Source organism: Ochotona princeps, chromosome 13 (assembly GCF_030435755.1).
Source record: "Ochotona princeps isolate mOchPri1 chromosome 13, mOchPri1.hap1, whole genome shotgun sequence".
Lineage (NCBI taxonomy): Eukaryota > Metazoa > Chordata > Mammalia > Lagomorpha > Ochotonidae > Ochotona > Ochotona princeps.
The window spans coordinates 48,995,210-49,010,236 of NC_080844.1; the positions used below are offsets into that span (position 1 = coordinate 48,995,210).

At 43.1% G+C, this 15,027-nt stretch overlaps 1 protein-coding gene across 1 annotated transcript; it reads left to right on the plus strand.

Moving 5' to 3' along the window:
- Nucleotides 1-5,790: 5,790 nt before the first annotated feature.
- On the plus strand, nucleotides 5,791-14,918 carry LOC101531952 (glutathione S-transferase omega-1). The gene is made up of 6 exons (XM_004579871.3): nucleotides 5,791-5,891; nucleotides 6,030-6,138; nucleotides 9,212-9,434; nucleotides 10,983-11,081; nucleotides 13,927-14,033; nucleotides 14,693-14,918. The coding sequence occupies exons 1-6, from the start codon at nucleotides 5,858-5,860 to the stop codon at nucleotides 14,844-14,846; spliced, it is 726 nt and encodes a 241-aa protein (XP_004579928.2). The 5' UTR covers nucleotides 5,791-5,857; the 3' UTR covers nucleotides 14,847-14,918.
- Nucleotides 14,919-15,027: the final 109 nt, after the last annotated feature.

The window sequence follows — 15,027 nt, forward strand, 5'->3', positions numbered from 1 at the left end:
TCAGCGGGGGATGCCACATTCCATGTCAGAAAGCCTGTGATAGAGTGCCACCCGGGCTCTGCATCCTTCCTGCTTGTGCTGTGGAGTTGGGGGTATAAGGCTGGGTGGCAGGGATTTACTGTTAACAACAGTAGTGCTGAAAGGTTATTAGGGATAAATAGTAAATTAGTGTCTAGAGGTGAGACTAGCTAAACATATAGTAGTAGTAGGAATACAAGAGTGTTGAATAGTGATAAGGGAGTCTGTTAACTGTTAGCATAACTGCTATATTTGGCTTCTGTAATTGTTGCTTGGCTTTGCTGCATAAAGAACAGGACAGACACCATGATAGGCCTAAGGTCGGGGAGTAGGCCTTAGTTTCACTTCACTTCAAAGTTTCATTTTCCTCAGAGTAATAGAGTGATGGAGTGGGCAGGGGGGGACTACCTTGGAGATGGGCCATCGGGGCATCCGCACATCCGCAGGTGGAATGTGCTCTGTACTGGTATGGGTTGCACGGGAATGTGGCCTACACAGTATGAGTTATATGTGGCCAAGATAAAGACTGCTTGCTGAAGATGTGCTGTACATGACCAGGAGGGAATAAAAAGAGTCTGCAAGAGACAAGTGGGGTCCTTGCCAAGACTCTACTGTGATGGATGAGACATGGACCCTAGCTCGAGCTAGCAATAAAGTTTCTTTGCTTTTGCATTGTTGCATGTGGAACCTGTTTGTCCTTGGTTCCGGGATCTTTTGGACCTACCACTCTTCTCAAATGTAAATATCACAAATAAAGACCTAAAAACACCAAAATGGTCAATATACTTCTGTTTCACATGTATTCAACTGATCTACCTCCATGGTTTTATTGCAGAGACAGATATACAGATAGAAACACATGAATGAGATCCTGCACCTGCTGGCCTGCTGCCCATATGCCCACAACAAAGCTCCTTGAAAGCAAGGTAGTCTCCTACCTGGGGGTGTGGGGGCGATGTGGGGACCTGATACTTGAGCCATCACTGCTGCCTCCTAGACTTCACATTAACAGCAAGCTGGAGTCAGGAGCCAGAGGCAGGTATCAAAGGTAGGTACTCCATGCAGGATACAGGTGATCGAACCACCGGGATAAATGTCTGCTCTGCCTCTCTTTTAATTTCCCTGACCTTTGGAGTATTACCTATTGCTTCACCCTATAGATTAGAGACAAAGAAACTGCTTTCCAATAACGCCATAGTCTGAGTCCATAAAAATTTCATAGTTTGAGACCTGGACCAGTATGTTTTTATCAAGATAATTTTATTCTGGTCCACGTCCAACCAACCCTTAAATCACAGTAAGAGAGTGAGGATGGAGTGGTGGGAATATTTGAGTTCACATTATGATCTCTGAGACACCGGTTTTCATAGAGTCACAATAATAAAGTCAATGACTTCCAAGTGCTCTTGCCTTACTCACCTGAACTTCTGACAACCTTCTTGTTTGTGTGGTGAGTCTGGTAGCATTTCCCTGCTTGCTCTCAGGGGATTCTTGAGCCATTTAATGAAAGAACACATATAAAATGACTTGTATAGGAAATGTACAATTCAGACACAGGGTCCTGTTGGGCAGTGGCTAGCCATGTCCTCTGCTGTTGAGTATGGGTGGGAAGGTGACACACTGAAACCATAGATCCTGGGCAGGCTGGACACATGGTAACAAGGCTCTAGTCAGCTTTAGGCTGAGTCCATTGCAAATATTGTGTGCTAATCCTGACAAGGAAGAGGATTGAAATGAATGGTTAGCACTGTCAACTCATGCTTCTGCTCTACACTGATTCCAGATTGGAATGAATGATTTAAAAAGCTTCAGAAAAAGTGTATTATTAAGAATTTATATATGAGCCCCGGCGCGATAGCGTAGTGTTTAAAGTCTTCGCCTTGCACAAACCGAGATCCCATATGGGTGCCAGTTCTAATCCCAGCAGCTCCATTTCCCATCCAGCTCCCTGCTTGTGGCCTGGGAAAGCAGTCGAGGACAGTCCAAAGCCTTGGGACCCTGCAACCATATGGGAGACCCGGAAGAGCTCCTGGCTACTGGCTTCTGATTGGCACAGCACCGGCCGTTGCGGCCACTTGGGGAGTGAATCATCAGATGGCAGATCTTCCTCTCTGTCTCTCCTCCTCTCTGTATATCTGACTTTCCAATAACAATAAATAAATCCTAAAAAAAAAGAACTTATATTGATTTTCAAAGATTTCTGCACCAGAAGGAAAACTTACCTTTTATTTCTAGTTTCCTTCAAGCTATTAAACTGTCCTTTTTAAGGGGTTTTTAAGATCTGTTTACTAAGGTGTGATCAACATATATATTTCTTTTTAAATAAAGGAGCACAGAATATTTCACAAGTATCTCCAGGATAATGTAAAACATGCATATATTTATTCATTTTATTCTCAATGCACTTTAAATATTCCCTCCGTATGTTTCTGTACAACATACTCTCTTTATGGGCCATTTATTCTGGATTGCCCTTTATTGTGATTACTATAAAATAATTTTTTACCTGTCTTCTCTAATATTTTTACCTATTACTCTGTGTCTTCATGTTAAAAAGGAGAAGATCTATTTATTTGAAAGGCAGAGTTACATACAGACAGAGGAGAGAGAGAAAGAGAGAGAGGTATCCTCCATCTGCTGATTTACTCCCTAAATGCCCCAACATCCAAAGTTGATTCTGGTCAAAGTCAGGAAGCAGAGGTCCCTTCTGCATGGCAGGAGAATAAGGACTTGTGCCATCCTCTACTGCTTTCTCAGGCTCATTGGCAGGGAGCTGGACATCAGGGACTCAATCAGTGCCTATACAGGATGCTAACCCTGCAAGCGGAGGCTTAACCTACAGGCACAGCCCTGCTCCCTATCCAGACACTTTACACAGTATCAGTATCTCTTGATGAAGGGTATTTCTCCCTGCTATAGATTGCCATGGATTGTTAATTTTTAAGTTCACTTGCAGGATAAAGTTCCTTGACTTTTAAATCTATACTAAATATTATTTGTTATTTATTAAGTTAGGCAATAAAATACTGATTTGAACATCATTGCCAGGTTTAACATCATTTTACATTTAAAAAGATCCTTTAAATAGCATGCTACTTATTAAATACTTATCAAAACAACAATGGAAAATTAATGTTACCTTTAAGATTCCCAAGTTACTCCATAGCAATGCTTTGTCAGCAGGTGCACAGGTGGTACTGTGGTTAATCTGCCATTTGAATACCTGTGTGCAAGTCTTGGCTCTGCTTCTGATTCTAGCTTCCTAACAGTGTGACCTTGGGAACTGGGTGGCAGGCAGTAGCTCCAAGTACCTGGGTCCCTGTGACTCACGTGGGAGACCTATCAGGCATTCTGGGCTCCTGGATTCAGTGCGGCCCTCCCTGGCTTTCCAGGCCCTTGGAGGGTGAATCACTATGCAATCTCTCTCTCTCTCTCTCCTTCTATCCTTATCTCTCTCCCTCCCTAACTCTGTCTGCCTCTGAAATAAGTGAAAATAAATTGTCAGTTTGTTTCAATTTTCTTTTTTCTGGAAGGAGTAAGATTGGTGGCTACATTCATGCAAGCTGCAAAGTCACTGAAGAATGTCATATCATGTGGCTGGTGTGAAGACAGACTGTAGCAGAAGGCAGAAAGCGCTTTCTTATTACCAGACCGTCAAGGTCCTCATCTGCAGTCAGAGAAATAGTTCAGATTTGTTCCACAGATTAGTGATGGTCAATATGGCTGCAAAGTGCATGGGTGTGGGTGTGGCTATCGGGAGCATGTTTGCTTCTGGTCACCTGATTGAATGCAAAGCACAAGGTCTTGGAGCCGATCTATCATGATGCCTGGCTACACTACAAGACAGTAGCTTACCGGGACAGTGACTTGAGGCATTAACTTTTTATTTTATTGATAAATTAAATCTTTCAAATCACAACAAAACATTACATGTCTCATACAAACTAGGGAATAAGATATTCAAAGTAGAAGCCCGAAAGTTATAACTTGTGAAATGTTCGTTTGGCTAATCAGATGTTTTACTTGGACAAGTTTAAGTTTATGAGGTTATCTGCCTGAAGTCAACAGCATGTTATAAGTATTATATTTAACATTTAACCAACAGGGTCTGCTGCAGTAACCTAGTGGCTAAAGTCCTTGCCTTGCGTGCACCAGGATCCCATATGAGTGCTGCTTCATGTCCAGGCAGCTCCACTTCCCATCCAGCTCTCTGTCTGTGGCCTGGGAAAGCAGTTGAGGACAGTCCAAGGGCTTGGAATGCTACATCCACCTGGGAGACCCAGAAGAAGCTTCTGGCTCCTGGCTTTGGATAGGTTCAGCTTCAGCCTTGCAGTCATGTAGGGAGTCAATCAGTGGAAGAAAGATCATTCTTTCTGTCTCTCTCCTACTCTCTGTGTTTCTGACTTGCCAATAAAAACACATAAATCATAAAAAAGATTTAATCAACACTGATATTTAGTAAAAATGTGGTTAATTTTTTTTCTCTTTTTCATGTTGCAAATTCTAGAACCATGAGACAGCACAATTTTGTTGCAGCAATTTTAGCTAACTCACTTCCAGAAGTGAATACGGACTTGCAGCTTGCATCAGAATGGTCACAAGGCTAATCTGTGTTAATCACTTCAAACCTTGGCCCTTTCCTGTCAAAGCAAAACAAAATGCAGTGTTAATCATTCCACACACAGGTACACAGCTGCACAGAAGGGACAGACTTTGAAATCCAGGCAAGAATCACTAAGTTACTGAGCTTTTCTCCTTCTTTGGATCAGGGTGTCCTAGAACCCCGTTTCTCTTGATCTCAATTTCCAGGGGTCTGTACAAGCACACCCACTGGCCAGACCCTTTCCCATCCCTACCCATCCCACCTGAGTGCCCTCCAAGGCCAAAGCCTAGTAAGTAGGAGATGGTTGAGAGGAGGTCAGTCAGCCTGAGTTGATGGGTTGTGTGGGTTCCTTTGGTTTAAAATAAAAGGGATGCATCTTTGGGGAATGTGGCTCTCCCAGGAGTCACGTGTAGCTAGCACTGACAGTAAAGGAATAAGCTGCACAGGCAGCAGCGACCTGGAGGACCCCAGCTCTTGCAGAGCAAGTCCTGTGGGCTAGGACTGGATTGGCAGTATTTGCAGGCAAAGGCTATTGCCCTGGAAGCAAGGTCCCTTGCTTTCTCTGCCTTTGGGGAGCATGGGAGAGGCAGAGGTGAGGGGCAGATGCCCCTCACAGAGGGAAGACTGAAACTAACAGCATGAATAAGCTGGATGGAAGTTTCTGACTTCTGAACATTTGTAATCTCCTGGGTGTGCCTCCCAAGTCACCATCTGTTCACTGGCTAGCTGTGGCCCAACTTCCACCTGCAGTATTTTAAGTGTGGTCGGGTAAAAGGCAGAAGACAAGTCTGAGGCATTGCATTCAGGTTGGTGTCTGGGTCAGGCATGTACCCTCTAGTAGCTCTGAAGAGGAGGCAGCACAGCGTTGCCTTCACTCCCCGGGCAGTCTGAGTCCATTTTAGCGCGTCCTGTGCCCCCCATCTTCAGAACTCAGTCGGGCGAAGCTGTTGGCAGCTGGCCACAGGGACTTTAGAACCAGGAAGATAAAGGGAGCAGGGGGGACTGAAAGGAGGAGGTTGAGAGAGCACGCGCGCGAGAGAGCAAGAGAGCGAGAGAGCGAGAGAGCGAGAGAGCGAGAGAGAGAGAGAGAGAGAGAGAGAGAGAGAGCGCGAGAGAGAGAGGGGGGGGCGGGGTAAGGGTGGGAGGAGCAAAGAGGGAGGGGTCTACTGTATTAACCTCAGTGCCTGAGAAGTCCAGAGCCAGCTGCTCTGCAAACTCAGATTGCACTTCGCCACCATGTCTGGAGATTCCACCAAGAGCCTTGGCAAGGGTGAGTAAGGCGCGCCCGCCGCCGCCAGAAGCAGAGCGATCTGGGCGAGCCCCTTCCCGGAGCCCAGCGAGGCTGCTCCAGGCGCCAGGTTGCTCTGTGTTCTGCCAGTGCTAACAGCCTCTGTTTCTGCCCCCACAGGAAGTTCGCCCCCAGGGCCTGTCCCGGAGGGCGTGATCCGCCTGTACAGCATGAGGTTCTGCCCGTTTGCTGAGAGGACTCGGCTGGTCCTGAAGGCCAAGGGAATCCGGTGAGAGTCGCTGGGTGGCCTTTGCTGCCAATTAAAGGGTCCCCAGGTCCTTGTGGGGACCTAGCAAGTTACAGACTCACTTCCCACTCCCCCGCGAGGTGGCACTGCAGGCAGTGGCTGCACCAGTTGGTATCCTGTTATGTAAGAGAACCAGATATGAATATCTTAGGCCGGCTGGAGCGCCTGCACAGTCAAGATCACCTACTGTTAGGCAGGATCACTGTGAATGTTTCCAACAGCTGATTGTACAGCAGGTGTGGACACCAGACTCCTGTCCAGGGTCCTTTCTCCTCTGCTGGGCCAGGTTTCTCCATTCTTGCCCAGCTCACTCTCTTCTGTCATTCTGTTATGACAGTACTCCCAAAGTAACTGCAAATTGGAATTAACAGGTATTGGTGCCAGTCTTCTTCTGTCATCTTCCTCTAGGGGGTCTTTCACCTATGTCCTTAGTGTTTCTAAACTAATCTTACTCTCTTGGAGCTATACAGTTAGTTAGGCAATTATTTTCCCTTCGAAATGCAGGACACTTTCTAAGGAGAAGACAAGTTACTTGTGGCGTAGGCATTGCTTCACTAAGGTTTGCATATCATTTTTTTAATTTGCAATATTTTTTAATCTTTTTTTTAAAAATAATCTTACTTAGTTGATTAGGGTACAAATGGTCAAGGGCCACAGGAAAATGGGTAATACCATTGTTTCCACACTAATATCATCATTTTTTTTCCCCTGTATCTGGGGTCAAGGGAGAAACAAACGGAAAAGCTCCTCCCAGCCTCCCACCCATCCCAGGTCCCTGATGTGAGGCACGCTCCGTGGGTCCTGCTCAAGCAGTTTTGATTTTGCATATCATTTGATTGAAGTCATGATCTGAATACACAGCCAAACATCCACTATTTCCTAATGTTTACACAAAAGTGGAATGTTTGCTTTACTAGCCAAACCTTTGCTTGCAGAGAAATCTAATTGAAACTGGGCTAAATAACACATTTCTATACCCTTATTGCATTGAAATGTCCAGGGGCAGCAACAGCACAATTCAGGGGCCAAAGTGTGCATCCCTCTGGCACTTTAGCATGAAAACAACCTTACTAAATGGAATGATTTCCCAAAGAAAATCAAAACTCTTTTACCAAAATGGTGTATCCGAACAACACCACTCCATTCAGGGCTCAATTTGAAGTCAGAACTTCATGATACTTTTGCTGGACAGTACTTGGGGTTTACTGCACAACAGAGAACAACAGTGTCATTTTCTCTTCAATCCTAACCTTCCAACTCACATAGGCAGGTGTGTGCTGTTAGCCCACAGTGCCTGTTTGCCAGAAATGTATATGTTGGAAGACTTCTTTATTACAAAAGCACAGGATCTAATGTTTTAAAAACATTTATTTATTTTATTGGAAAGGCAGATGTACAGAGAGGAGAGACAGAGAGGAAGATCTTCCATCTGATGATTCACTCCCCTAGTGGCTGCAACAGCTGGTGCTGTGCTGATCCAAAAACAGGAGCCAGTTCTTCCAGGTCTCCCACGTGGGTGTAGGGTCCCAAGGCTTTGGGCTGTCCTCGACTGCTTTTCCAGGCCACAAGCAGCGAACTGGATGGGAAGTGGAGCTGCCGGGATTAGAACTGGCGCCTATATGGGATCCCGGCGCATTCAAGGTGAGGACCTTAACCATTACGCCATCGCACCAGGCCACAGGATCTATTGTTAATAGATCAGTAGTATTCATCTTCAGAAACATTGATAGTTATTTGGCAGGGAGCCTTTTTTCCCCTTGTCTTTGCTGGTATTGGAATGTACAATGTTCTGCCAGCACAGGAACTTTCCTGCACTTTTTGTCTCCCCATCTCTGAAGCCCAACCTAAACCCTCCCACACACACCCATAATGTTTAGAGTGGTTATTCATTTATTTTCTTGGGGATGTGTGTTACATGTAAATCCTCAACTAAATGCAGTTCTAGATGTTTCTGTGCCTACAGAAATTGCAAACCAGTGTGTTGGTGTCATTTAGTATTGAGTGTTTGAATGGAAACTTACCTAACTTCAACAATTAAAGAAACCAGCTTGCATGTTGTTAGACACTTGATTTTGTCTTCTTTCCTTTATGATCTTTTAGGGAAGATGTCAATTCTAATATTTTGTTAATGATGTAATGATCTACCCTTTTGTTTATTTTGATGTAGTCATGAAACATTTTGAAAGACAAATCAAGCCCGGTGTGATTGCCTAGTAGCTGGATTTCTGTGTTGTATATGCCAGGATCACATATGGGCAAAGGTTCCTATTCTGCCTCCTTCATTTCCTTTTCAGTTCACTGATGTGCCTATGAAAGCTACAGAGGAAGGTTCAAAGCTTTGGGATCCTGTGCCCATGTGGGAGACCCAAAGGAGGCTCCTGGCTCCTGGCTTTTGTTTGGCTCAGTTCCAGTTGTTACAGTCAGCTGGGGAGTGAACCAGCAGATGCAAGAGCTTTCTCTCTGTCTTCTTTCTGTAAATCAGACTTTCCAATAAATATAAATAAATCTTATAAAAAGAAAAAGAACCAACACAAGATGATTTACACTGAACTTTTATTATTGTAGCATATGGTTTTCCTGAATATCCTTTAAGCCATGATGGATGCTATTTAAATGTACAAAATGAACTCAATTTTCAATGAGTAGTGGACTTATTCAGTTGCGTCATATCGGGAGATCAAAGAGAACAGTAATACTTCCATGTTCATTGTAGTATTATCACAGTAGTAAAACGACAACAATTCTCATCAGAAATGGACAAAGAAAATATGGCACTGACATAGAATACTAATCAATTTTGCTTTTAGAGAAGGGCATTCAGCAATATGTGACAACAGAGATTGATCTTGAGCAATTTACATGTCAGACATGGATAAGACATACAATGGATATTTTCACTTGCAGAAGGTATCTAAAATGATGATATTCAGAGAGCAAAACTGAAAGTGGAAGGCATTAAGGCAGAATCAACTATTAACGCAGCAGTCTGGTCAACCCAGTGAGCAAATGAAACAGTTTGTTTCATTTTGTCCATAGAACTGTATGTGTCTTTCAGTCATGAAATCATCAATATCAACCTCAAGAACAAGCCTGACTGGTTCTTTAAGAAGAATCCCCTTGGTCTGGTGCCAGTTCTGGAAGACAGTAAGGGGAAAGTGGTGTATGAATCTGTCATCACATGTGAGTACCTGGACGAAGCCTACCCAGGGAAGAAGCTGTGGCCAGAGGACCCCTATGAGAAAGCTCGCCAGAAGATGATCTTTGAAGCCTTCACCACGGTGTGTGCATAAGACATTTCATAGTTTTCCTTTGTGGTTCAGTGACATGAGAGGGTGAAGCCAATAGGATTTTATGCTGTTGCAGGCTTGAGGTTTTGTGAAAGTCTTGTTTATCCCATTGGGTTTTTATTGAGAATTTTTACTCCTGCCAGATGGAACACCATTCCCAAGCTTAGCAACTTCTCTCTCCATCCTAGCAGAGATTCTTACTTCTCACTCTGAGCATGAATCTCAGAGAGACCCACCACTACTTCCCTACACTTTGAGGAAAAGAGTGGTCTTATGATGCAATCCTCAGGCCTGGGGTAGCTAGCTAGACCACAGATGTGCCTGACTTCCTGCCCTGCCACACATGACCAAAACTCTTCTCCTTGGAACTGGGAAATGAGATGCAGGGATTAAGACAGCAAAGATGTTAAACTTTGCAGCAGTGCTATTAGAGAATGGAGACTTCAGAGCCACAAAAATGTGACTTTTAGGGAGGCAGAAATTCAGAGCATCGGAAAGAGACTGATGCAAGGAAAATAACATGGAGCAGATATGTAACATCAAGCAGAGGAAGGTAGGCAGGCCTAGCCCAGATGGAAATGTGCACAAAACAGATGCCTGCCCTTCCTGCTTCCCATGAGGACAAGTTGTCCTGACCTTGACGGGTGTTCAAGCAATGGTTCTCAGTTTTTGTAAGCACCTATTTCCTTAGAATGGACCTGACTCTTGAAGTAAGAGGAGATTCAAGACCAGAGTATTGGAAGCAGAAACATCACTATCACATCCATTAGAGCAGCTGCTGCCACTGTGCCTGCCAACTCTTGTGGTGATGAGAACCTTTTGAATAGTCTTCCTGTGTGCTCTCCATGGCAGAACTGAGCAGAATTCTCTCCCCTAGCTTCCTTTGGGGCTGGGGCCAAGGCTGGGACCTTGGCTGTTCCTGTCAGATCCATGCCTGGTGAAGTTCAAGTCAGGGAGAGGCAGTGTGAGGAAAGGGGCTTGATGTGGGTCCTTGGCTCTGCTGAGAGTGGCAGCAGAGCTTCGACCAGCTGCAAGAAGCAGTTATGGCTGCAGGATGAAATTCCACAGTCAAAATGGCATTGGGGTCAGTGGACTAATGCCCATTTCCTATAGCAAAACACACTGGGGTATTAGTATTCAGAGGGCGCTGGCAGCACTAACACTGTCCAGCAGGCCGGTTCTCAGCATGATTTTGCAATAATCTGCCCTAGTTCCAAGTTAACATTGTTCAGTTTCCTAACAATTCTATGAGGCTTTCAAGTTCCTAATATTTAAATTTTGTATAAAAATTGCAAGTGTGGAAGCTATTATTTGCAACTTACAAATTACCAATCACTGCAGAATTTAAGCTTTCAAAACCATGTCTGAACTCAGTCCAGCAATTCCATGTACACAGAGACTTGGGGCTCCTGGATGTTTCTACTCTCTTTGAAGACTGTGATAATCTTATTACGTTTTTATGTGAAGTGCACGATACAGTGAAATGTATAGATTTACAATGTAATTTGCAGATAAACTATGCAAATACTTTCTCTCTAGATCCCTCCTTTGGAAACAAGTTTTATTAGAAAGCGAAACACTGAAGACTGCTCTGACCTAAAAGAAAACTTGTGTAAAGAATTCAGCAAACTAGAGGAGGTAATCAGTTCTGGCTATTATCAGCATAAATCATGTTCTGTATCTGCTCTTCTATGGACTCTTTTCTTCATACTCACATTTCCCAAGACACTTCATGGAAATTAGAAGTAATGCCAAACACACAATGGCCTCCTCTTGGGAGGCCAGCATCCTGTATCAGAGTGCCTTGGGTTGGAGTCCCAGCTCTATTTTGCTTCCAGCTTCCTTTTGAAGCAGCAGGCGGTGGATCCATTCCTTGCTTCCACTTTGGGAGACCTGATTGAGTTCTTTTTACTGTGAGGCTTGGCAGTGCCCAATAACAGCTGTAGGAAATATTTTTAGAATGAACCAGCTGATAGAAAAGCTTTGTTTTATGTTTCATTTTCTAAAAACAATCAATCAAACAAACAAAATTTTAGGTTCTAACAGACTATTATAAGGCATTCTTCCACAAAACCAAGTGGAAGTAAAATACATTAAAATGCAACTAGTTATTTATATATTTAATGAAGGACAGAAAGAGGAAGAGCAAAGACAGATACAGACAAGACAGATGTCACGTACCCTGGTTCATTCCTTAAAGGCCCATACCTGAAGCTAGGCATTCCAAGGTGGAAACAAGGAACTCAGTCGAAGTCCATCCTGTGGCTGGCGGGAGCCTACAACTGGAGCGATTACTAGTGTCTCCCAGTGAGCACATTTCCATTTTAGCTGGAATTTCCTTTTTAAAAATATTTTGTAGCACTGGCATTAAAATCACAAGGAAAAGTTGAAATCATCCAGGCTTCCACAACTTGCTGATTGTTTCTGGCTTTTTTTTTTTCATTCTTGTCTTTGAACACATGTATTATGAAAATAATAATTTAACCTGTCTATAATCTAGACATACCTATCGTTGTTCGCCCCTCCCCCCGATTATTATAAAATAAAAATTCCCCACCAGCAGAAATAAAATACAAGGCAAAACAAATAACTAACACTATGAACCATACAGACTCTTGGGAAAGCCCAGATGTGTTTATCTCCTTTGGGGACAGCTGTTCATTTGGACCCTTACAAAGCTTTTTTCTGGGCCATGGGACATTCCGCACTCACTCACACTGAGTGTTTGGCTGAGGGAAGACAGAGTAGCTCCTTAATAGGAATTCAGGTTCACATTTTATCTGTGAGTGTGAAGTTTGTTCAAGGTTTGCATGAAATCTTTCTAAATTGTTATTTTTTCTGTTTCTAAAAAAGCTTTCAATGGATACTGAAGTTGGTTCAGTGATGGTTCTTTCTTCTGCATCTTTTACTTGCCTTGAAACGTGACATAATTTTGGTGTTGAAGTTCTGGGGCATTTTTTGGATAAACCCTACTTGTTCTCAATCAATGTTCATACATAGTAGAGAACTGTTAAAAAGTCTTGCTTGTGTTCATAAGTGAGACTGGTCCATACTAGGTTCTTAGGGTATTTTTATTTGTATTTAGCACCAAGGATACTCTAAGCTCTTAAGTGGACTGGGTAATTCTCCCTAAGTACCTAGTAACTAAACACTGAATAGGGATGGCCTATTTCTGTAGAGCATTCAGGTGTGATGTCTACCAGAGAGGGAAATTGAACCATTTTGATCATTTATATTTTCCACAGGTCATATTCTTCAGATGATTACAGGTTAGCACAACAAAACAGAAGAATAGATACAAACAGCCAATCCACAGACCAGAATGTTTTATGAGCCCTGAAAAAACTATAAATGTTTCTTAACCAATCATGTAATATTGTCATATTCCCCCTTTAGCAAAGCTGTAATACCAATTTATTTCAAACTTGATGAAACAAACATCTTGTATGTAGGATTTGCTATTTTTTTTAAAGATTTTTTGCATTTGAAAGGCAGTTATAAACTGAGAAGTATAAATGGAGAGAGGCAGAGAGAAACATCAGAGACAGGAGGAGGACGAGAAAGAGAGATGGAGAGAGAGAGAATATGAATATCTTCCATCATCCAGGCTTCTGCTGGTTCACTTCCCAAATGGCCAGAACACCTAAAGCTGTTCCAGACTGAAGCCAGGAACTGGGGACTTCCTCCAGGTCTCTCACATGGGTGCAGGGGCCAGCATTTGGGCCATTTTCTGCAGCTTTCTCAGGCACATTAGCAAGGAGCTGGTTTGGGAGTGGAACACCTGGGGGTTTGAACAGGCAGCCATATTGTATGCCAGTGTTGTAAGCTTTGGCTTAAGACACTATGCCAGCCCCATGTGTGTGGCTTTCAAATAGCTATTACCTGCATAATAATTGTCTATTACTAGTATATCTTGAATACATTTTTAAATGAAAAACTGCATGGACAGAATTACACAAAGAATAAGAGTACAGCTTTAAGATTTCTGTCAAGGATCTGGTTTGATGGTTCAGTTGGCTAAATTCTTACCTTGCAAGCACCAGCATCTCATATGGGCACCAGTTCATGTTCCAGCTGCTCCACTTCCCATCCAGCTCCCTGTATATAATCTGTGACAGCAGTACAGGATAGCCCAAAGCCTTAGAATTCTGCATCCACCTGGGAAAACTGGAAGACACTCCTGGCTCCTGGATTTGATTGGCTCAGCTCTGGCCGTTGCAGCCATTTGGGCAGTGAACCAGCGGATGGAAGATGTTTCTCTCTGTATCTCCTTCTCTCTGCATATTTGATTTTCCAATAAAAATAAAATAAATGTTAAAATAATTATGTAGTAGTATCCTATTCTTGATAGTGTTGTTAGTTCCAATGGCTACTGTGTTTGTACTGGGAGAGTTTTTTTTTTTCCTTGCTCTAAAGACTTGTTTTTATGGGAAAATAAGTCTTTAGAACATCAGTAAGTGCCTTTGCTCTGTTTACTGTTCAGATTCTGGCTAATAAGAAGACAACCTTCTTTGGTGGCAATTCTGTCTCCATGACTGATTATCTCATCTGGCCCTGGTTTGGACTACTGGAAGGACTCGAGTTAACTGAGTAAGCTCATTTAATATTTTGATGATATTTAAGGTAAAATTGGAATTGTATACACTGACTCTTTTTCTGACACAGGTTCACATATTTAATACAGCGGGTGTGAGTGAGAACAAGCAGACAGGAGAGTCTTAAGCTAACTCAGAGCATGTCAAGCCCTTACACTCACTCACTCCTTCCCATCCACACTGGGGCGCAGGGGGTTCTTGAGACCTGCTCTAACTTTACACTCCTGGCCCAAATCCCCTGGTTTGTGTGAGCAATGCCACTCCCAGCTAGCAGTAACATTTGACATTACTTTGCACTTTCCTTACCTTGGCTTACTACCACTTCTTAGAGCTTGGAGCTACTCAGGGTTACTTTTGATTACAAGGTGGCAGAGAGAAATTTATGTAATGTTATTGCTACATTCCCTTTAAAAAAAAAATCATTCTCTTAGGTTGTCCTCATGCTAGTTGAGCAAGTCACTTCAATTTACTCTCAGCTACCTCCTCTGTACAAAAAGCCTTTTAAGATATTTTCAAATCTAACACTAGTATGGTAACATGCACTTTTAGTTAATATTAGTCACTCCCTTTGAAAGGTTGGGGGAATATAACACAAGTTTATAGCATTTATAGTTAACCTGGAATTAAATTGTTAATTTTCCCCTTTTTCGGCAGCTGTGTGGACCACACTCCTAAACTCAAGCTCTGGATAGCAGCCATGAAGAAAGATCCTGTGGCAGGACCACTTTTAATTAAACCAAAGGACCGTCAAAATTTCTTTGAGTTGTACTTCAAGAACAGCCATGAGGCCTGCGATTATGGGCTTTGAGGGAGGCAGGAGGCTGCAGAGGAGCTGTGTATGCTACTTCCTTTCACTAATAAAAGCAGTACCAGGCCTTTATTTCACTGAGTGTTCTCATGGTTCATTGGTTCATCTTTTCTGACTGATCTGACATCATGACCTAACTGGGCTCTCCTCCAATCCTCCTAGAGAAATTCAACTCTTACCT